At 48.7% G+C, this 22,919-nt stretch overlaps 2 protein-coding genes across 2 annotated transcripts in view; one reads left to right on the top strand and one right to left on the bottom strand.

Annotated features, from left to right (window-relative positions):
- PPP2R5A (protein phosphatase 2 regulatory subunit B'alpha) overlaps positions 1 to 1,667 on the top strand; it is a 95,455-nt gene extending 93,788 nt beyond the window's left edge. Inside the window, exon 13 of the mRNA XM_027082934.1 lies at positions 455 to 1,667. Within this exon, the coding sequence (XP_026938735.1) occupies positions 455 to 587 (133 nt within the window). The 3' untranslated portion in view covers positions 588 to 1,667. The remainder of the gene's footprint in view (positions 1 to 454) is intronic.
- A 1,163-nt stretch (positions 1,668 to 2,830) lies between these two features.
- The window catches only part of PACC1 (proton activated chloride channel 1), a 41,302-nt gene continuing 21,213 nt past the window's right edge, over positions 2,831 to 22,919 (bottom strand). Inside the window, exons 3-8 of the mRNA XM_027082935.1 lie at positions 16,765 to 16,974; positions 15,193 to 15,344; positions 10,170 to 10,312; positions 8,785 to 8,929; positions 6,147 to 6,254; positions 2,831 to 4,474 (exon numbers count right to left, since the gene is read on the bottom strand). Of these exons, the coding sequence (XP_026938736.1) occupies positions 4,313 to 4,474; positions 6,147 to 6,254; positions 8,785 to 8,929; positions 10,170 to 10,312; positions 15,193 to 15,344; positions 16,765 to 16,974 (920 nt within the window). The 3' untranslated portion in view covers positions 2,831 to 4,312. The remainder of the gene's footprint in view (positions 4,475 to 6,146; positions 6,255 to 8,784; positions 8,930 to 10,169; positions 10,313 to 15,192; positions 15,345 to 16,764; positions 16,975 to 22,919) is intronic.

Below are 22,919 nucleotides of genomic sequence, written 5' to 3' on the forward strand. Positions count from 1 at the left end.
ACATAGTAAGACACAGACTGGTTGGCAGCTAGCGACGTGGAGCCAAAAGGATATGGCTTCCACCTGGAAACGGCTCCAGGCTGACTCGTGGCCAGCCCTTCAGTCTGTCGGCAAGACCCCACTGCAAGGGGTTTACTGCAGGGGGTGACTAAGTACTTTGCCAACCATAAAGCACAGATGCCACAGTCGTGGTGGTGGTGGTGGTGATAAAATGCAGGGAGGGAAGGCGAACGTTAGCTTTCAGTCAGTACAGGAGCCACACGGATGTGGTATTACTCTCAGGAGATGAAGATGAGTAACGCGGTGCTCTAGGTAATATACAGTCTCAAATGCTTTAGTAGAGGGATTTAAGTGAAATGTGAGTGAACAGTCTGTTCTCCAGCCAACTGCCAAACAGCATGTTTCTTCAAGCTCTGAAATAAAAGTTTCTAACTGCAAAAGTCTTGATTTACAGGGAGAAAAAGAAGGAATTGGAACGTGAAGAATTATGGAAAAAATTGGAGGAGCTAAAGCTGAAGAAAGCTCTAGAAAAGCAGAACAGTGCTTACAACATGCACAGTATTCTCAGCAATACAACTGATGAATGAAAAAAGCCTTCCACCTCCGTTGGATAGGTGGTTTTGTACACTTTTCTGAAATATGTAAAAATTATGAAACCTCATCAGTATAATTAAAAGGCCAATTTTTTTTCTGGCAACTGTAAATGAAAAAAAATATATGGACTCAACATAGCTCTGTGCTATATCATGGCCATAGTATATTGTAACCTTTGTCTAATCATTGATTTGTGTCCCTCTTCTGAAGTTTCACAGAAATGAATGAGCTTTATCATCTGTGATATGAGTGAAATCATTACGGGAGTGGTAAGAATCATGACTTGAATTCTGTCTGGGTTGTGTTGCACATAGATACAGTAGAGTCTGCTCTGTGTATTTTTCCCTTTGATAACGTGCTTTCACATTGCTGCAGACCTTAGTTACATCCCAGGACAAAGACTTTCCTAAAGTAAAACTAAGGTGTAATTCTTATCCTTCCCTTCATCTCTCCCAGAAATATGACGGAGGGAATTACTTGCCCCTAAGCCTTCCTTCACAGAGAGATATTACTGTACTCTGGAATTTGAGCAAAACCTTAAATTTCCAGGCTTTCTAAAGCACAAATTATAAATAAAAGCTGGGAACGTAAACCAAATTCTTCAGATCGATCCTTATGGACATCCCCCTTCATCTGCAGCTCCCCAGAGCGCTGAGCACAGATTAGTGGGGGCAGTGCCGTGAACACAGCCTGCCTCTCAGTTCATTCCTCCTCTTCCTCCCAAAGGCTGAAGGCAGGGCCTTTCCAGTCCTCACAACCTGCCCTTCTCCAGTACCTCCTGATGCAGGGATGGAGGCTTTGAGTCCCACGGTGTGGTGATGCAGAGCGCTCATTGTCACTGCCTGGCTTTGTGTAAAGGAAATGCAGTAGGCTTCCTCTGTAGGGTTCTGAAAAAGCTGACTATAGAGAAGTCGTATATGTTTCTACTTGGTCAAGTATTTTCTCACATTTTGTTATCAGAGTACCATTCCAATCTCTTAACTTGCAGTTGTGTGGAAAACTGTTTTGTAATGGAAGATCTTTATTGGGGGATTGAGCAGCATTTAATAAATCTATGTTTGTATTTTGCCTTACGTCGACTTTGCTTTTTTTCAGCACTAAGGTTAGGTGCTCAGAAGAAGCCTGCCCCCCTTCATTCATACATATATACGTACGTACGTACGTACATACATACGTGTATATAGAGAAAATTTTAAGGCAAATTGCAGGTTGTACACCAGTTAAAGACGAGGAAGACTGTGTGCCAGAGTCGAGTGTTCTAGCCATTTACCAAAGTATATCTGTTGTATAGAATTTTCACATAAAATTCTAAGTTCTAGGATATCCTTCCATCTTCCTTCATGTCCCTTTATGTTTGGAGGATGGGTTTAACTTACCTTAAATGTGTGTACATATGTACATAGTTTTAATGGAAATAGACCCATGGGATTTCCCTGGTGGTCCAGTGGTTAGGACTCCATGCTTTCACTGCCAAGGGCCCGGGTTCGATCCCTGGTCAGGGAACTAAGATCCACATGCTGCGGCCAAAATAAAATAATAAAATGAAATAGACCTAGGAGGATAAATCTCAAAATCTATAATAAGTAATAACAGCAGTGTTTTTTATGGGGGCAGGGAGATCGTTACAAAGTTTTCAACTACTGGTGTCTGCTTCTACTCTTTCACATCCACGAAAAACAACTCTAGCACACTATTCCTAGGTCACCGTGAAAGCACCTCGTTCTGCTCGCCGTGAGACCAGGAGAAACTCCTCTTCCTTTCGGGACGTTGCTCCTATCTTACGATGCTCTCAAATGGCCGGCACCTCAGCCGTCCAGGCCCAGTGCTCTTGCCAGATGCTGTACACTCACCTAAGGCCGGCCGGGATCACTGACAACGGGGGGGCAGCACACGGAGAAGGAAAGGGTGACCCTGCTACAGAACACAGCAAAAGGCAAGCCCCAGCCTCCCCAGAAGAGACGGTTGGGTCTAAATGTCTATTTTGTGGACGGTCTAGGCATACATTCAGAGTAGATTCTGGCAGGCTGCAGCTAACAGCTGTTGTGGAAGAGAGAGCTAGAAATGCCCACTTCCTAATTAATTAGCTGCTTACTTGAAAGCACGTTCAAGAGGTCTCTCAACTTTCTACAGTACAGGAAGTACAGTTTTAATATGTTCATTGGAGCAAATTTTGTTAGCTATTTAATATTAAAGTGGTGTGTCATCTTTAGAGAGAATTTAAAAATACACATACCTGTTTTTCAGTGCTGTTAACGTAAGCTTTAATGCCTGGCTTTGCATTTGCCTTACAATAAGATTTTATAGAGACAGGACCTAGGCTAAAGTTTGTACCTGCTTCTGTGCCATAGAAAAATAGGGAATATTTCCTTACACAAGTTCACTTTTAATAATTCAACCAAAAACCACAGTTTCTTGCTGCTAACTAGATATGAGATTAAAATTGCCCCACTCATACACTTGAGTTGTTCTCTTTGAATTATCTAAAACCGGGTTACAAAATTGAAGAAATGCTGCCAAGTCCTCTTTGGAGGCAAAGGGCATGTAAATAATTTAAAACTCTGGAAATAATCTTAATAACCTTAAATCAGCCAATGGCTACCATGTGAAAAATACCCAGAGGTTACTCATCTCTGTCACAGGCTGGGCTGAAAGCTCTGAGGGTCATCCTGAGGGCCCCTTTATCAGATGGGTGGGGGGTTTGTAGGACAGGAAGAGCTAACACAGCTTATTCATGGGGCTTTCCTGTCACTTCCTGACCACCTGCCATCTATCGCCTGCCCACCTTGCCCTTCCCTGGACGTGGTCATGATGTACCTCGGGAGTCCAGACCCGTCCATCGTGGAAGTCCAGGCTCACGCTCCCTTTTATTTGGAGGTCACGGAATGAAAGCGTACTGGTGCCTATTGATTTAGCAGATATGCATACTGGCACACTGATTCCTTTTGTATTAACCTAACTTTTATTCACCTATTAATGAAATCATCAAAATACACTGAGTAGGCACCTACTATGTACACATGTCCTAGTGTTTTTGTATGTTAATCAGTCCGAACTCACACCTGCATCAACCAACATTCTAGCCAGACAGGTAGGTGGCTATTCAGTCCACAAGAGATCTAATTACTAGTTTTTCTAGTAGCTTTAAAAAAAAGTCTCATTTAATATTAAACAAGAGAGCGTGTCAGGGGCTGGCAGATGGCACCAGAGACGTGAGGGGTTTTGCGTTCCTCACACACGGTACACCGGTTCCACAGCATGACCTCCACACCCAAAGAAGTCACTGGTGGGGGAGAAGAAAATCACACTCCTGTCCATTTAAAAAAATCTCAAGAAAAAAACCTAAGGTCAGAGCCTTAATCATCCTGTTAGACCTTAACTATACACCAAACCGAGAAGGAAGGCAGCTTCCAAAAACCTTCAGGAAACTGGATTATATCTAATTCCATCCTCCACACACCCTATTCATGTCATATGTCAAAAAATGTTCATTAATAATTTAAATACTTAAATAACAGTTAAGGTCATCCACTGGATCTGTTCCATTGGGCTCTAGACAGTCTCTCTGAGGACCAGTTAGAAGCTGCAGTGTGACAGGCAGGCCCCCAGCAAGGCTCGTTTCTTCAAGTGAGGACAGGATTGCTGGCAGCTAGGTTTACCAAAGCAGAAGTGATGAGAACTTCCATGAACTCGGGCAGTCCTTCAAACAACGCAAGCGACTTCAGCTTATGTGGTTCATTACCTGACCTCTTTTTTTAAGGTACCTCTTCCTAATTTTGATCATCCACTTCACACTCAGTTTGGCAAATTCTGCAGCTTTAAATAATGCCAAGAAGGCCCCACAGAGAAGAGCGATTGTGTTCCAAGGATTGGCGGTGATTATCTGCAAAACAGAAACAAACACATGTTTCTCTGTTGGCTTCCATTTTTGATTTTCAGTGTTATTGTCAAAGAGCCCCTCCAATTATTGAGGCAACAAGAAAAACAACTGGTTTCTAAAACTGCCATAACTCCATACTTTGTCCATAGCTCAGTTTGAGGAGAAAACTACTAATCCCTCCCTATAATAAATTGATCCTGAAAGAAAAAACATTTTTTTCAAAAAGCTCTGCACAAACAAGGTACTCAGTCCTGAGCTTTAAATTTCTGGCTTAACCCACAATGTGACTGACCCTGCTTTGAGACAGACCTCCTCCCAACTATACACCCCATCTGTACAGTCAGTTCCTGTTTGCTTCCCATCTCACAGTGACTCTCACCTCCCCTCCCATCCAGTCCAGCGACTGCCTGTCCTCCACTCACCTCATGGACTCCTGCCTGCAGATGGGCCCCTCCAATTTGCCCTGCCCGGGACGCTTTCCTCCCACCTTGAGTTACTAATCCTTCCAGGCCCCTCGCAGCTTCCTCTGACCACTAAGCCAAAACCCTCTCGACTTGAGCAGAGAGATTTATCCCACAAACCCCTCTGGCGGGTCCTTACTGTCTGGAATTACGTCCTTTACAGCCCAGATTGTTTTCTCACTGACTGTGCAACTCCTTCAGGCCGAGGTCATGGCTTGTCTGAGTACCCCGCTTGATAAACACACAGCACTTCTTTAAGACCCAGTTCAGCAGGGCGACCTCAGGCTCACTTACGAAAGTTACACCACCACCACCGACCACCACCACCATTTAGGACAGTTGTGGAGCTGAGGGACGACGCAAGTCAGTCGGCCTCGAGCTCGGGGCTTTACTTGGTCCATAATAGGACTTCATACTGAACACAGTAGGTTAAAAAACGTTGGATCACACATTTCACGTGTGGAGCTGAAGGCGCTCATTCTTCCACGTGGAGTCTTAATTCAGGGAGTCTGCACATGCCTACGTGTACACAGCCCAGCCAGGCCACGACTAACAGCGGTGATGGGATCATGGGGCACATCCACATCACAGAGACCCTGCCTGTTTGAGCCTCAGGTTTGAAATGTCTTCCCCCAACCCACGAGCACATCAGGACATACTGTGATGATCTACACAACAAACAGTATCAGATCTGGGACTGGCTCTGGTAAGTGGCGTCTCATGAATGTTCTTTTGGCAAAGCCGTCCCATCACCCCTCCCCTTCTGAGACGGTGAGTCTGGGACCTGGCATCAACTGATGCTCTCTTAAGTTCTGATTAGTACCTTTCTGCTCTGATTTACGACAAATAAAAAATGACTCTCATCCTACAGAGAACCAATAAAGGAGAACGGCTTCCAACAGCAGTAATCTAGATTATTAGCTTAATGCTTTCTACTTAGTTCATTCACTATCACTACCCAGTGGCTACGCTGGACTAAGCACCACGCTGGACACCAGATAAACGGTGAACAAAGACGAAGCCCTCACATTCACAGCGACGAGTCCAGGGTTAAAGATGAGATCAATTAAACACAAATGATACAGAAAATGAATGTCATAAATACAAAAGACACAGAAATCTGCGCTGTGACAGAAGATGAGGACGGCCTGCAAGGATGCACCAACATGCCTTGGGGTGGGAAGTCCCCTCTCAAGATCGGAGATGATACTCACATCTTGGACTTTCTGGATGAAAGGATCTTTCCACTCAAAGACCACAAAAAACAACTGAGCACTTTTTTCGGCCGCTGGCCTCTGGTCAATGTAGTTAACCACGCTGGTCTAGGTAGAGAGGAGAGAAAACAGTGTTACACCGCTTCTGCGTCCCTTCCTGGCCAGGGCCACAGGGAAGGAGAGGGCAGTTAGCGGAGCTGAGACCTCGGCTCTCCTCGCACCATCTTTTGGAGGGAGAGAGCCAAAACCCTCCTCTACACGATATCCCGAGACTGGTCCCAGAGCCAAGGCTTTACGCTGGTTTCCATCATTCTTTGAGGAAACGGACAGGATCTGGGGTGCACAATAGGTGTTTTGGATTGTCACTGAAATCTGTTGCTAGGTATCTGTACCTGATTAAACCATTTTCAAAGTACTGTGTAAGACTCACAACTAAAAGCCATAAAAATTCCAAATGTCAAAATACTTGACCTGAAGAGCTGGGTATTTCAACCCTTCCAGTCTGCAGGGACCAAGTACAGCCTCGCAGTTCTGCCCAGCTGAGCACTCCCTGGAAACACACGGTGAGCAGGCGTGCTTGGTGAGGCCTGCTTACAGCTTCTACAGGGGATGTGAGGTGAAATGGAGAGCAGACGGGTTCCAGAGTCTGGCTGGGCCATCCTCTGGTCTGAGCCTCTGCTTTGCTCTCATAAAATGGGGGGACAAAATGCCATTTGGGGGACATTTTTTGTCTACTGAGTTGTAGAGAGGCTCTCATGAAACAACACACAGGAAAAGCATTTTAAACTTTAAAACATGATAGAAAAACATTATAAATTTTTTTAAAAATTTTTTTTCAAAAGAGTTCACATCCCCCACCAAAGACTTCCAATGCAGATGATGCTGAGAGGCACACAAACATTCTACAGTGCACAGGCTCACAGGGGTCTGGCCCGCCGGTTTCAGATCACAGCTAGAGCTACCAGGAGAGCCAGGGTAGCCTGGGGAGACCTAACTGTAAGGTGAACACACTGAGTCTCCCTTTCTCCGCTGATTTGGGGGCCAGATGAGAAAGAACTTGGAGTTCTTGGAGAAAAGTGTGGCGTAAAAGTCCGGGAGATGACAGTTATCTTACAAAATACGAATAAGGACCTACTGCCAGAGGGTCGTTGCCCAAGGCAGGAAAAAAGCCCTGTCCCTCTGAAGAAAAATGGCTTCAAGCTGTTCCCAAAGGCCTCCAATCTGGAATCGTCCTAGGAGCGCGGCGTGGGGAGGGGCAGACCCGGACGAGAGCCCGGCTTCCATCCACCCTGTCGGTTGGAGTGGGTCCCTCTCCAAGCCAGCCCTTTCCTAAAGCTGCCCCTCGGAGTCCAGCCCAAATGGAAAACCTCCAAGGAGGAGGAGGGGATGCGAGAACAGAGCCGTCTCCTCGCTGCCTCTGCAGGCACCCAGCCACCGACACGCGGGATGGCCGGGCCCTGGGCAGGAATGCTGGCAAGATGGCAGCACCCCTGCAGAGGTGGAAGCCCCACAGGCAGGGGTGCGGCCCTGCTTTGGGTGGTGACTGCCTACCAGCCCTGCTGAGGCAACCAAAATGTCCCGTCCCTCCATCCCTCCACCCCCGGTGCCACGCTGTCTTCCAACATCCTCTCCAGCTGCCCCCAGGATCACGGCCTATCTCCTGGCCCCAGGTCAGGGGGCTGAAAGCTTTTTGATCAGGCTTCCCATTAGTAAAGAATTCTGAGCACGTGCCAACATATTTATAACTTTCTTAGAAAGGACATAACATCACTATTATCGTTCTAATGTTACATGCATTTTAAACATTCAAAAATAGAGAAAGGATGAGGTTTTAAAAATTAATACAAAAAAGAGGGGCTTCCCTGGTGGCGCAGTGGTTAAGAATCCGCCTGCCAACTCAGGGGACACAGGTTCGAGCCCTGGTCCAGGATGATCCCACATGCCACAAAGCAACTAAGCCCGTGCGCCACAACTACTGAGCCCGTGCTCTAGAGCCCTCCAGCCACAACTACTGAAGCCTGCATGCCTCAACTACTGAAGCCTGCGCGCCTAGAGCCCGTGCTCCGCAACAAGAGAAGCCACCGCAATGAGAAGCCCGCGCACCACAACGAAGAGTAGCCCCCGCTCGCAACAACTAGAGAAAACCTGCACCCAGCAACGAAGACCCGATGCAGCCAAAAATAATTAATTTTAAAAAATTAATACAAAAAGAAAGCTAGTATTTTCCTCCTGTGTCCCAATGGATCACCACGCACCCCACACTCCAGAGGCTACCATACCCAGTCTCTGCCCTGCCAATAGTCAACTTTTTTATGCAGCCGCCAGCGTCTCAGAGCGCGGCGGGGGAGTAGCGCAGAATAAAAACAGGCATCAGATTGAGCCGCATGAGGCGCCACTCTGTAAAACACTCCGCCGTGTGCACTGTGAGGGCTGCAGCGACAAAGGGAAAGGGCCTGGGGTGTGCCCTGCCTGCAGAAGAACATGCAGACTCCCGGGCACCGGCTCCACTCTCATCCTGGCGAAGGCCTCCTCACCCCAAAGACCCTGTGCACCGGTCACCCGCTCTGCGAAGCTTCCCTCCACCCTGCACTCAAGGGTGGAGTCAGTGGCCATGCGAAGCGAGCCCAGCGCCACCTACCTCCTGCCGGAACTCCACCGCCTCCCGCCCGTCCTCCTCCTCAGTCTTCACCAGGGACATCTTGACCCAGGTGCGGAAGCCGCCCGAGAACTTCCAGCCGGAATAGGCGCTCTCGCAGGCCTGCATGAAGCCTACCCTGTCTGGGCTTGGAGGGCAGAGAAGAAAGGTCCACGTTAATCAGGCAGGATTCGAACGTGGCCAGGCTCAAACTCCAGCCCCTACGTCAAGCTGGTTTCTCTGCTGGTACCACCAGGATGCTCCCACTGCCCACTGCCCCCTTCCTCAAAGGCCGGCTTTTTGGCTTCCAGATGGAGGGGGAGCTGTCAGCTGCCTCAAGGCACGAGCACGGTCGCTGAGACTCCCGGCAGGAGAAGCCCTCCCCACTCCCACCCACCCACCCCCAGCATCTGCTCCCGGAGCAGCCGGCACCGCGTTCTGCAGACGCGCCCCCAGCGCCTCAGAGAAATCTGGGTTTCAGCAGCCCTGGGGTGCCCTCATTGGCCCTCAGCCTCCCTGAAGCCCCAGAGAAGGGAAGAGGCTTCCCCAGGAAGCTCTCAGCCAGGCAGGACACCACAACACCCACTCAGGATGGTGCAGACGTGGCAGGATCATAACGCGCACAGGCAGGTGGCAACCGCATGGCGGTACTGAGGACCCACACAAGGGGAGCAGAAAGGGGCTGGGCAGGCAGGGGACACGGCCAGCTTCAAGCAGGAAGGGAGAGGGAACTCTAGGTGGCAGAAGGTGCCGAGGAGGAGGCCCCGGGCTCCAATCTGGGCAGGATTGGGGCGCTGGGGTGTGAACGGCGGTGGCAGCTCACGGCCTCGTCAGCTGGCGGAGTGGCCTCCTCTCTGCCCTAGCTGCCGCCCGGCTTCCTTGAAATGGAGCCCCAGGGCCACGCAGGACCTGGAGGGACTGAGTCACCCCCGCTCAGGCCTGTGCCGAAAGCGCTCCCACGGCCCACGACACGAGCACTCTGGGCCCCCGAGGTGGCACCACCCACGAACAGGACATTTCATCCTCCTGTTAGAAACGCGTGGCAAACAGGCACTGAGCCCTCACGCAGGGCTGGACCCAGTTCCAGGACACCGTGGGGAGCCAGGCCCAGGGCAGGAGCTGCCCTCCAGGGGGCTCACAAAACCCCGTCCTCGGCAGCCCCAGCCAGGAGCGGTGGGCCCCACCAACCTCCCTCCAGGACTCAACCAGCGCTGCGTTTCGTAACCCCCTACACCGGGCTCGCCTGACCTCGTGGAGAGGCCCTCCTCCAGGCCAGTGGCTCATCCACAGCCCTGCTTCCCTGCACCCTCTGCCCCAGCCTAGGGATGAGCACGGCCGGAATGAGAGAAGGAGTGTCGAGCAAGCCCGCCCTGAGCTCTAAAGGCCACCTTTGCAGGAACTCCTGGAAAGAAGAGAAGAGGAGGTAATCGATGGCGCTGAAGTCCTCGCTGCTCTGGTTCAGGCGGAACTGGAGGAAGACCAGCTCCCGCTTCTTCACCTCCCGGGGTCCCTGCACAATCAGGGCGGATTTCTGCGGAGACAAAGGCCAGAGTCTCAGCCGGGAGAGCCGCGTGGGTGGTCCTGACCTCGCCTTGGGCACACAGGGCTCCTCACCCCACCCCACGTCCAGGAACAGCGTCTGGACCAGGCCTGACGGCAACCTGTCCTCCCGCCACGAGCCTCACTGGCTGGCAGTGCTGGGGAAGCTCTTTATTTAGAAAGGGTACTAACTTCCATCTGGTATAGGTACAACTGTTTTTTTCCAGTTCGTCACTTTCCCATTAACTCTGCTCTAATGCCATTTGTTATATGAAGCTCTAAAGGTGATGTAGTGAAATCTGTCAATCTTCTTCACAGCTTCTAGATTTTGCTTGCTAAGGGAAACCAAAATTATATCAATATTCTCCTGTATTTCTTCATAGCACTTTTTTAAAAAACTTTACATTTAGATACACATATGCCTGCCTTTCAGTTTTGTCTATGGTATGAAATAGGGATCTCACTCTCACTACCCAAACAGTGGGCAGACGCAGGTTTGACCCCTGAATGTTTACTCATTCTGGTATCTGACTGGGCAGGTCCCCTCCACATCACTCCCCACCCCATCCCCAAAACCTGGCAGGGTTATTCCATATACATGCTCTATTTTTTAAAATAAATTTATTTTTATTTTTGGCTGCGTTGGGTCTTTGTGCTGCGCACGGGCTTTCTCTAGTTGCAGCGAGCAGGGGCTACCCTTCATTGTGGTGCGCAGGCTTCTCACTGCAGTGGCTTCTCTTGTTGCAGAGCATGGGCTCCAGGCGTGCAGGCTTCAGCAGTTGTGGCTCGCGGCTCTAGAGCGCAGGCTCAGTAGTTGTGGCTCACGGGCTTAGTTGCTCCGCATCATGTGGGATCTTCCTGGACCAGGGCTCGAACCCATGCCCCTGCGTTGGCAGGCAGATTCTTGACCACTGCGCCACCAGGGAAGTCCCCACATGCTCTTCTAAATGTACTTTAAAACCAGCTTGTTAAGTTCCATGAAAAAATTCAACTGGGACTTTTAACTGTGATGACACTGGATTTACAGATTAACTGGGGAGAAACATCTTTACATCTACTTTTATAAATACTCTACCGAGATTTGAAAAGAGTATTCTGACAGGTACAATGTTACAACATGCACTTACTCTAAGTTTATTAATTGTGCCAATTCAATTCTCACTTCTTATCCTTACTACTTTCTGTCTGTTTGAACTGTGAATTTGAGAGAGGTGTTAGTAACACTCTAAGGTGATAGTACTTTTTATTTCTAACAGGTTTTGCCTGAGGAATACAAAGGGTATGCTGTTTTGCTGTTTTGCACATAAAAATTTATGGCTGTTAAGTCTTAGTGGGGAGAAGTGGAGTTTGAACCTCTTGTCCACATAAACAGCCCTCTTTTAATCATTTGCATCTGGAATTCCATTTTAACTGACAGTAAAACTGCCACTCCACTTCTTCTGCAGCTGTCTTCTGCATTTTCCCAAGAGATCTCTGCCCATCTGTTTATTTTCAACCTTTCCATGACAGGTTAAGGGGCAGCAGAGAATGCTAACTGTCCCCAGTTTCCATTATCCACTTCCTCCTGCAGAACCAGTGCTGCTTCCCCAGTTGCAGATTTTAGCAGGATATAGTCGCCCACTGGAGGTGCATTTCTGGCCTCAGATGTGGCCATGGGACGAAGTTCCTGGAATGAGCACGAAAGTGACTCACACAATCCCACGCCAGGCCCTTAGCGGGGAACTGCCCGCCCTCCACTGCTCACCTTCCCGAGATGGGGCAGTGCACACGCACGTGCTGGTGGGTCAGCACTGACCCCGAGGACCGAGACGGCGCCCGGGGATGGCAGAGCGACAGACAGAAGCCCTCACTGGCCATCCTGCGAGGCAGCACTGCCCGCACACACAGACGTCCCCCAAGAAGGAAACAGCCCTCTCTTATCTCAGCCGCTGTGTTTGTCTGGAGTGTTTGCTTTTGTACAGGAGCTTAGCCTGTACTCTGACCAACCTAAGTTGTTTTCCAGAACTGGAGTGCTGAGGGAACAACCGCCTGAAGATAAGGCATCACCTTCACATTTGGACACCGGGAATATGGCAGGCGGTGAGGAAACAGACATGGGTCCTACAGGCTGGAAAGGTGGTGACCCTAACTGCGCCAGAGCAAGGCATGTGGTAAAAACTAACGAGATTTAATTGAGGGTACAAGAGGTAGAGACTAGAAAATAAATGAGAATCTGAAGATTGATGAAGCAGGACCAGATGAGCCCCTTGGCTGGGATGCTTTCACGTGGACTCAACAGGATGTAAACAGCCACGTTTCTGCAGACATCTCACTGCAAACAAAGGGGCTGCAGGCAGCAGAAGGATAAGGACTGTTCAGCCTCCCAACCTATACAGCCCAAAGCCGCGGGGCCCAGGGAGGGCCTGTTTTCTAGTGTCCACTCCAGAGGATGGGCCCAGAGGATCACAGCCAAGGCAGGCTCTCCCAGTGGACAAGGCCAGGGCAATCCAGGACGTAGGAGTCTCTGCCGAGGTGCAGGCCCTGCCACCCGCCTCTGCCTTCCTCCCGGGGGCCGAGGCAGGACGCCTCACAGGTCCCACCCAAGGGGCTCCATCAGGCTTCGGGGGCGGCTATGCTTCCCGCTCTTCCCTTTCCCTCAGTAGCTCCACTGAGCCCCTCTGCTCCTCCTTCGCGGCTCTGCACTGTGTAGGGAGGGGACCTGGTACCCAGGGAGCGGGTTAGCTCTCTCTAGTTTGCGGCTGTGAATGGCAAGGAGCCCCAGTGGTGAAGACTGCCCATCACCCAGGGCTGGAGACAGGTAACTTCAGTCAACTTAAGTTTGCATGGAAATGACTCCCATTTTGTGCCCTTACTTTATGGTTTTCTATAATACTTAAACTATGTAACTATTATAACAGATAACACTGGCATGAACAGGTTTGGGACACAGGGCTCCTAGTTAGCGTACTACTCAATGGGGAGCCGAGAGGAAAGACGGCCAGAGAGCCTGTACCTGCAGTGCCACCTAAGCACGCACGGGCATCCAGTCGGTACGCAGGGAACGGAGAGAGCGGGGAATCCAGACCGACAGCGTTTGTACTGTATTATCTAGCTCTTCATTAAAATTTTTAAAAGTTCTTTTCCTTTTCATTTAAATTAGCTTCCGCTTCCCTGGAGTCCTTTCTGTTTTTTCCTCTCCATCCTTTTATGTGGTTGGTTTCGTGTAAAAGTCTAGCGGCCCTTAATTCTCCATTCTTCTTTCTGAGTGAAGGGTTAGGCTGACTAGTACAGGTCTGGGCTGTGGGTTTCTTCCTAACAGGCCCTCTCCCAGGCTCGCCCTTGCCTGGGGCTGACGGTGAGGACGCTCAGAGGCGGCAAACAGAGAAGGCCAGCAGGCCAGGCGCTCTGCGTACTTCTCTTCTGGGAAAAGATTCCTTTCTGATGGCTCTCTCCTTCCATTGTGGACGTCCAATCTCAAGTTCTGCTCTGTTTCTCTCTGCTGGCCCAATGCCCAAGCAGGGAACCTCCCCTTAGCTTAGGTAGAGAATGGGCCCAGAGCCTTTTCCCCGGAGCAAACACTGTCCCCAGCAGCTCTGCGAGCTCCGGGGAGGGCTAAAAGCCTGGCAGGCGGTCCTGTAATTATTATCCTGACCTGCCCTACAGCAGCCCTGCTCTTTAATGTGCTGACACAGAGCCAGCAGTTGGAAGGAAAGCTTTCACCTCTACAGCAGTCCTCTCCAGCGTCTGTTTTAGGGCATGGGTTTTCTCTGATTCTGCTCCATCAATCTGACCCAGTGTGCTATTTATATTTTACACCAGTTCCTCAAAATTTCTGGTCCTCAGATGATCCTCGTCCTTGGTTTGCAGGGCTGTTACTGATATTTTATCTTATTCTATTTTTTGCAGGAGTGGGAATCATTTCAGCAGGATTTTAGGAGGAGGTCTAGAACAAATATTAACGAAAAAGTCTTAGTGGGATTCTTTCATCTCAAGGTCCACCTGTAGTTCCTTATCACCCAAAGGAGCAGGTCCTTCTCCACAGCAGATACACATGCTTTCCTCATTTGGCCGGTACTTCTGTCCACAACTTCACCGCCCACCGCCCTTCTGGGGGCACCTGGCCCTCCAGAAACACCCACCTGTGGAATTTTGCTCAGAGGCACAAACAAACATGCTGTCTCCTCCCTTTATGCCTTCGTGCAGAGTTCCTCTGCCTAGAAAACCTTTCCTTCCTCTCTTTGAGCTGCAAAACTTACTCAGCCCTGTTCAATCCTTTTGGAAACAAGGATATGGGATGAAAAGGAGAAGATGTAAATATATACGAAATTCCTTCCCTGCCTCCAGAACCCTGTGCAGACGCTGTTCCCGGCCACCGCCCACTCCCCGGCTGAGCGGAGCCGTGGGTGACGGCAGGGCGGGGGTCCTTGTTCCCGGACCAGTGCTCCTTCTTACACCGGCAGAGTTATTCCAAAATATGGATGCCCGGGTCCCGCCCCCAGGAACAGTGATTCAGGTGGGCCCACATGGAACCCAGAACCTTTGCTTTCGGAAGGGATCCTGGCAATTCTGTCGGGCAGTCAGCTATGGGACCCACTTGGCCGTGTCACACCGGCCCCACTCTGCAGCCCGCCACCCTTCCATCCAGGACAGGATCTTATCACTTTGTCGGGAATCCCGGAGGGTCACTCAGAGGAGGCCGAAGGCCCCACTGCCCTCCCTGAAAGCAGGTGAGCCAGCCGCGGCCAGACTCCACTTAGGAGTGTTTGCCAGGGGCCGAGGGCCCGCGCCGATGTGGGGAGGGGGGAGGCCACCTGGCAGAAAGAAGACGGGTTCCCAGGGTGCGAGGCCAACGGAGCACGCTGCCCAGACCCAGCTCGGGGAGACGAGAGTTACCAGGGTCTGATTGGAGAAGGGGTCCGTGTAGTTGATCGTCTGGGTGGTGCAGTTCATGTCTCCTGGCTGGCCGGGGCTCTTCAGAGGTGGAATGACCTCGTAATGGTGCTTACAGCTGAGCAGCTGGGCCTGACCAGGGTACAGGGCAATGCCTGGGGGACAAGCAGGGAAAAGTGAACGGTCACAGTCCCTCACCACACCCCTAAAATCATGTCACATATATTTTTTCACACCCGCCAACCACCTAAGTTCAGGACTCCCTGGGTGACTGCAGACGAGGGAGAAGAAAAGTGTCACAGAGGATGGGGAGCTACACACCCTGCCCTCAGAGAGCCCTGCTCTAATGGAGGAGACAACTGCCCCCTCGGTAAGCCCCTCCTGGCCGGGGATACAGCCTCCCCAGTGCCTGCACCAAAACCCGCCCCGCTTCAGAACCCTGCTCCACACCCTCCAAGGAGGCCTCCGAGACCAAGCCGGGCACTGCCAGGCCCCCCGCACCGCCGCCCACCTGCAGACTCACTGGGCAGCCCTCGGCTGTGGGACTCCCCAGGTCTCATTCCGTCTCGCATCTCCTGCCCAGACTGGGAGCTCCAAGTGTGCAAGTCGCGGCCCCAAGTCCCTCCCCCTCGCGCAGCCAAGGCACCTCGTTCAAAGCTCTAAGGACAGCAGCTGTTCTAACCTCAATAGTAGAAACACTGAGAGCAGCACGTGGCCCCAGACACAGGCAGAGTCAGACCAAGAGACCGGACAGAGAGAGTAAAACCCACACATAAAGAGACAAAAGCAGACAGAGAAGAGGAACAATCATGAAACAGGCAAAGACAGGCAAGCGCACTGGGACCAGCACACCTGTCAAGAAGCCCCAGGCAGAGGGGACCTGAGACTCCGGCTCTGCCCTGTGAACAGGCCATCCGAGGGTCACTCGGGGGCATCCTGTGGGCAGAGCCTGAGCTCACAGAGCTCACACCTCCCGGTCCACTCCACGCTGCCAGAGCCCAGTGCCAGCCCCACCGCCCCGGAGCAGACAGCCCGCTCTACGGCAGAGACAGCCCCTCGCAGGGACAGGAGAGGTACAGATGATGTGGCCTGGGAGCCCCTCTCCAGGCAGGGCCCCGCCCACCTCTGGATGGCCTCGCCTCCCTGCCACCTGTAACTCCCACTTCTCCGCATCACTGGCCTCTGGCTCCAGCCAGGCTAGACTCATCCTCTCCAGAGAAGCCCTCTGCCTCCCTACGCTCACCTTTGCTCCTGTAGACCCCCCTCCCAGAGAAACTGTCTTCCATTTACCAAAGCCCAGCTCATATCCTGCCACTGAGCATAAGCATTCCTTGCCCACCCCAGTCCTGCAGCGACCACTCCAGGCTCGGCCCACCTCCCTCCTTTGCACGTGACACTCTGCTGGGTACCAACAGCAGCTCTTGGGGTGCATAACCCACACCTAGACTGTGCTCGGACTCCTCTGCCCTGCCCGTGGTGCCCAGCAGGACGCCAGGAGTGCAACGGCAGCTCAGGGAGTATTTGCAAGTCGATGCCCCAGGCCTGGGCCTGATGTCTGCCTGGCGCAGGCTCTACCTGGGGCGTCGTAGCGATCCACCTCCTTGTAAGACACCGACATGACAGGGTGCTTGAGTTTCTCACGGAAGTCCGTGATGGTCTGGTAGACCAGGAAGACGGCCACGGCCATGAGCAGCAGGTAGATGAAGATGAGCAGCACGGAGAAGACGTTCTTCAGGCAGGCCTTGCTAAAGCGGATGCTGCTGCAGGCGGACTCGCTGTCCAGGGCTGAAGGACAATGACACACACGTGAGCCAGAGGAGGTGGGCAACCTCCAGGCCCACGACCTGCTTTACCAACCTCCCCACCTCAGCCCTCACATCCGAATCACAACACGCGGCCCCTGTCGACATTCACCACACACCTGCTCTGCCAGGAGGGGGACCCTGAGCTGAAGGAGGCGCCCCTCTAGAGGGACAGACAGTTACAACCCAGCAAGGGAGCCGGCCCCAGCCTACCTCTCTGGCCCCATCCCCTGACCACTCCACTCCCCCAGGACCAGCTGTACTAAACAACTGTTCCCAGTGTGCCCTCCTCAGCCCTGGAGCCCCTCACACCCCAAGCCTGGCCTGAGGCACTGCTCCTGCGGACTCCTAACTCATCCTCCAGGGTTCAGTTTAGAAAGGCATCTCCTCAAGGAAGCCTCCCCTGACCCCATAACTTGATTTGAGCACCCCTTCCTCAGCGCTCCCAGGGCACCCTATGTCCACTGTCATCACTCTGCAATGCTACTGTCTACATGTCTTTTTATCCCCCTAGGCTGTGAGCTCCACGAGGGCAGAGACAGGGCCAGTCTTGTCCATACTGAACCCCTAGCCCTTCACGCTGTGCCTGGAATAGGGCAGGCATTCTGCAATTAGATGGTAAATGACTGAACGTGTCCCGATGCCAGCCCCTTCCCAAAAGTCCTATGTTGAAGCCCTAACCCCCAGTGTGACAATATCTGGAGACAGGGCAGTTAAGGAGATAATTGGGTTAAACAAGGTCATAAGGATGGGCCCTAATCCAATAGGACTAGTATCCTTATAAGAAGAGTGAGAGCCCAATGGCATTTTTCACAGAACTAGAACAAAAAATTCTTTGATTTATGCAGAAACACGAAACACCCTGAAAGCCACAACAATCTTGAGAAAGAAGAATGGAGCTAGAGGGATCATGCTCCCTGACTTCAGACTACACTGCAAAGCTACAGTCATCAAAACAGTATGGTAGGGGCACAAAAACAGAAATACAGATCAATGGAACAGGATAGAAAGCCCAGAAATAAACCCACACACTCATGGTCACCTAATCTATGACGAAGGTGGTAAGAATACACAATGGAGAAAAGACAGTCTCTTCAATAAGTGATGCTGTGAAAACTGGACAGCTACATGTAAAAGAATGAAATTAGAATATTCTCTAACACCATACACAAAAATAAACTCAAAGTGGATTAAAGACCCAAATGTAAGACTGGATACTATAAAACTCCTAGAGGAAAACATAGGCAGAACACTCCTGGACATAAATTACAGCAATATTTTTTCTGAACCATCTCCTAGAGTAATGGAAATTAAAAAAAAAAAATGGGACCCAATTAAACTAAAAAGCTTTTGCACAACAAAGGAAACTATAAACAAAATGAAAAAACAACCTATGGTCTGGGAGAAAATATTTGCAAACTATGTGACTGACAAGGGATTAATTCCCAAAATATACAAACAGGCCATACAGCTTAATACCCAAAAAACAAACAACCCAATAAAAAATGGGCAGAAGACCTAAAGAGACATTTCTCCAAAGAAGACATACAGATGGCCAAAAGGCACATGAAAAGATGCTCAATATCGCTAATTATTAGAGAAATGCAAATCAAAACTCCAGTGAGGTTACCACTTCACACCAGTCAGAATGGCCATCATTAAAAAGTCTACAAATAATAAATGCTGGAGAGGGTGTAGAGAAAAGGGATCCTTCCTACCCTATTGGTAGGAAGGTAAATAGGTGCAGCCACTATGGAGAACAGTATGGAGGTTCCTTAAAAAACTAAAAATAGAATTACCATATCATCCTGCAATTCCACTCCTGGGCATATATCTGGAGAAAACTCTAATTCGAAAAGATATATGCATCCCAATGTTCACAGCAGCACTATTTACAATAGCCAAGACATGGAAGCAACCTAAGTGTCCAATCAATAGATGAATGGATAAAGAAGATGTGATGTATATATATATATATATATATATATGCACACAGTGGAATACTACTCAGCCATAAAGAAGAAATAATGCCATCTGCAGTAACATGAATGAATCTAGAGATTATCATATTAAGTGAAGTAAATCAGAGAAAGACAAATATCATGGGATATCACTTATATGTGGAATCTAAAAAAAAGATACAAATGAACTTATTTACAAAACAGAAATAGAGCCACAGACACATAAAACAAACTTAGGTTACCAAAGGGGATACTGGAGGGGGTGTGGGGTGAGATAAACTAGAAGTTTGGGATTAACATATACACACTACTATATATAAAATAGGTAAACAACAAGGACCTACTGTGTAGCACAGGGAACTATACTCAATATTTTGTAATAATGGAAAAGAATCTGAAAAAGCGTAAATAACCATATATATATAAAACTGAATCGCTCTGCTGTACACTCGAAACTAACACAACATTGTAAATTAACTATATTCCACCCCCCCCCAAAAAAAAAGAAGAGGGAGAGACACCAATGATGCATACACACAGAGAAAAAGTCACATGAGGGGGTGACAGTGGACAGAGTTCAAGGATGGCAGAGCAGTCAGAGAAAGTTAGGGGGACACCTGAAAGGGAGGGAGCCACATAGGGTAGTCAACTCCCAAATCTGTAAATGAAATATGCTCAACTTCTTGACTGGAGACACCAGGAGGGCCAGCAAAAAAGCAGCAGGTGGAAACCAAAAGATCTGAGTGGAGATTTCAGCTGCTGCTAATGCAAGGAACATAGATTAGAACTTGAGTCTCGTCATTTTAACTACCTGCTAAGACAAAACTTCTTCAGAGGATCATAAGAGAATCCAGAACCTCTATAACGTGTCATTAATAGCATCTAGTGTTCAATTAAAAAATCACCAGACATGCACAAAAACAAGGAAAAAAGCAGTATATAGAAACCAATGCCAAGATGACCCCAAATGTTGCGATTGGCAGACAGGAGTTTTACAGCACTTTAAGGATTTAAAAGAAAATGTAAGGATAAGGAATGAACAGAGGGGAAATAGAGAATCTGAAACTGCAGAAAAGAACCAATGGGAATTCTAGAGCTGAAAAGAAAAATAAATAAAATGAAAAACTCACAGCATAGTCTTTAACAGCAAAAGTTGACAAGGAAAAAAAGCCAGTGTAGTTGAAGTTAAATGAACAGACATTATCCAATCTAAAAAAAAAAAAAAAAGATTGAAGAAAAAGACTAACAGATCCTAGACAACTGTGGGACAATATCTAGCAGTCTAACAACATGTAACTGAAGGGAGAAAATGGATCACAAAAAATATTTGAAAAACTAATGGCCCAAACTTCCCAAAACTGGAGAAAAAAACATCAATTTATAGATCCAAGAAGCTCAACACATGCCAAGCAGGATAAATAAGAAAACCAATCCTACGCAAATCATAGTCAAACAGCCAATGCAAAGGTAAGAGAAAAATCTTGAAAGCAGCCAGGAAAAAAAAACGCATATTACATACAGGAAATTATATCTAATGATAGGTTAACTTTTGATCATAAGTAATGAAGGTCAAAAGACAATGGAACATCTTTAAAGTACTGAAAGAAAAAAATTCTCTCAACTGAGAATTTTAAAATTCCAGCAAAACTAACCTTCAAAAATGAAGGGGATAAGGTTATTTTCAAACACAAAAGCTGAGAGAATTCATCACCAATAGACTTGCATTACAATGCACACTAAAGAAAATTCTGAAATGACACTAGATGGTAACACTCAGATGTATAGGAAGGAATAAAGATCCCTGGAAATGTTAAATAGGTAGGTAAATATAAAAAGCTATTTACATATTTTTAAAATTTTAGGCTCTCTAAAGCAAAAATTATACAACAATACTGTAAGGTTTTCTAACTTTTGGGAAAGAAGGAACAGAGAAACAACATATAAGACAAATAGAAAACAGCAAAATGGTAGAACCAAATGCAACCATATCAATAATTACTGTAAATGTAAATGGACTAAACACTCCAATTAAAAGGCAGAGACTGTCAGCCTGGATTAAAAACTAGATCCAACCAAATGATGTCTATAAGAGATGGACTCTAAATACAAAGACAGAAGAGTATTTGCTCATAATTATTTCATTTTCTTTTATTTAAAAGCACAAAAGCAAGAGGAGCACAGAAATTTTTTTTTTTTTGGCAGTACGCGGGCCTCTCATTGCCATGACCTCTCCCGCCGCGGAGCACAGGCTCCGGACACGCAGGCCCAGTGGCCACGGCTCACGGGCCCAGCCGCTCCGCAGCACGCGGGATCCTCCCGGATCAGGGCACGAACCCACATCCCCTGCATCGGCAGGCAGACTCCCAACCACTGTGCCACCAGGGAAGCCCAAGCACAGAAATTTTATATGTCCTAGGTTGACAGAGAGAAGGAAATCATTCATTCTTTACTTCTACAAACATACATCAAGCATCAACTCTACATGCAACACTTTGTACTAGGGGCTTCAGGGAGATACCAAGAGAGAAGGATTGATGGTTTGTGCTACAAGTGCTACAGGATTCAGAAGGATGTGAAGATGTAAACTGTGAGATTTCCTTTTCTTGGAGGGCTGAATGGGGAGTGCAGGGCTAAGGGCAGAGATCAGCAAAGGCTTTGTGGAGGAGGTTGCATTAGCCCTGTCCCTAAAGCACCAGGAGGATTTCGAGGAAGAAATAATTTGGTGTTCATTATTCATTTGTTTTGCGAACTGAAAGACCAGATATCTAGGCCAGTGGTAGAGTAAGAGCTTGGTCTCCAGCCCCAGCTCTGCTACTAAATATAACTACTCTGTGACCCAGGACAGTTACTTAATGCTCCTAAGGCTAACTTTCTTCATGTGAAAAGGAAATAATCATTTCAAATGAGAGATTGTTGTAAAATGCACTACAGAGTGCCTGCTCAATGAATTACTGTTATTGGAGACCCAGAACGTACCCACTACTCCTCAAAAAATGAAGCCCTCAATGATGAAGATAACAAAGATGAAGAGCATGGAATGACAATCTCATAATAATTAACTAGAAAAAATATACGCTGAAGATAAAATGGAGGTGGGGCAGAATACAGTGTCTTTCATATAGTAGTCATGTAATGTTTCCATGTCTGTTAAATGAATGAATAACCCAAATAACAGATGAACTAAGTCTTACAATGCTTACTAGCTACCCTGAATTGGTCAGAGAATACTAGTGTATTTCAGGCACATAAAAGAAATTATCCAATCTAAAAAAACCAACTGGTGTGCCTTATTATTTCTGGTAAAATAGTTTAGAAAATTCTTACTTTACAGGAATGGCAATTCCCAGAAGTGTCTGTGTGGTTCCTTCAGGCTGTGAAGAACAGGTTACTGCTGACAATGGCTGTTTACTCTAAGAGGAACCAGGAAGCCCCAAGGAAATCCCTTGGGTAGCTGAGAGTGAAGCCAAGGTACAAAGCAGCTCTAGTTCTCCAAAAGGAATTAAAGCAATTCACTTTTTCAACTTCCTTTGTCTCTGATTCTACTTTGGCTGCTTATTGTTTAGTAGGTCCCTAGTGGGACTGTGTCAATTTCTGCACCCTCACAGCTCTGCCACCTGCCTTCCCGCTGTGTTCCTCTCATGACCCTGCTCCACTTTACTCCTGAAGTCCCTCTCTCTGAGTTTTGCATGCAGACCCCCTCCTGGAGAGTATCCTGTATAGGGTACCCCATTAGGCACCTCACAAGACACTGCCCTTCTCCACACCCAGCCTGTAGATGGCTTCCCTTAGCTCTGGTGCTGATTCCTGATCAGTCACATGTAGCTTGGCTGCAGGGCCACAGGACCCAAAGTACGGTGGTTTGTGCACAGGGACCTACCCATAGCTGTTTTGCTTGGAAAGCACTCCCAGCCCCCATGGTCCATGTGAGACCACAGGTTCACTTCAAAACATGGCAGGTGGGGTGTTG

Source organism: Aethalodelphis obliquidens, unplaced genomic scaffold (assembly GCF_003676395.1).
Source record: "Aethalodelphis obliquidens isolate GAN/ISIS:26980383/991018 unplaced genomic scaffold, ASM367639v1 scaffold48, whole genome shotgun sequence".
NCBI classification, from domain to species: domain Eukaryota; kingdom Metazoa; phylum Chordata; class Mammalia; order Artiodactyla; family Delphinidae; genus Aethalodelphis; species Aethalodelphis obliquidens.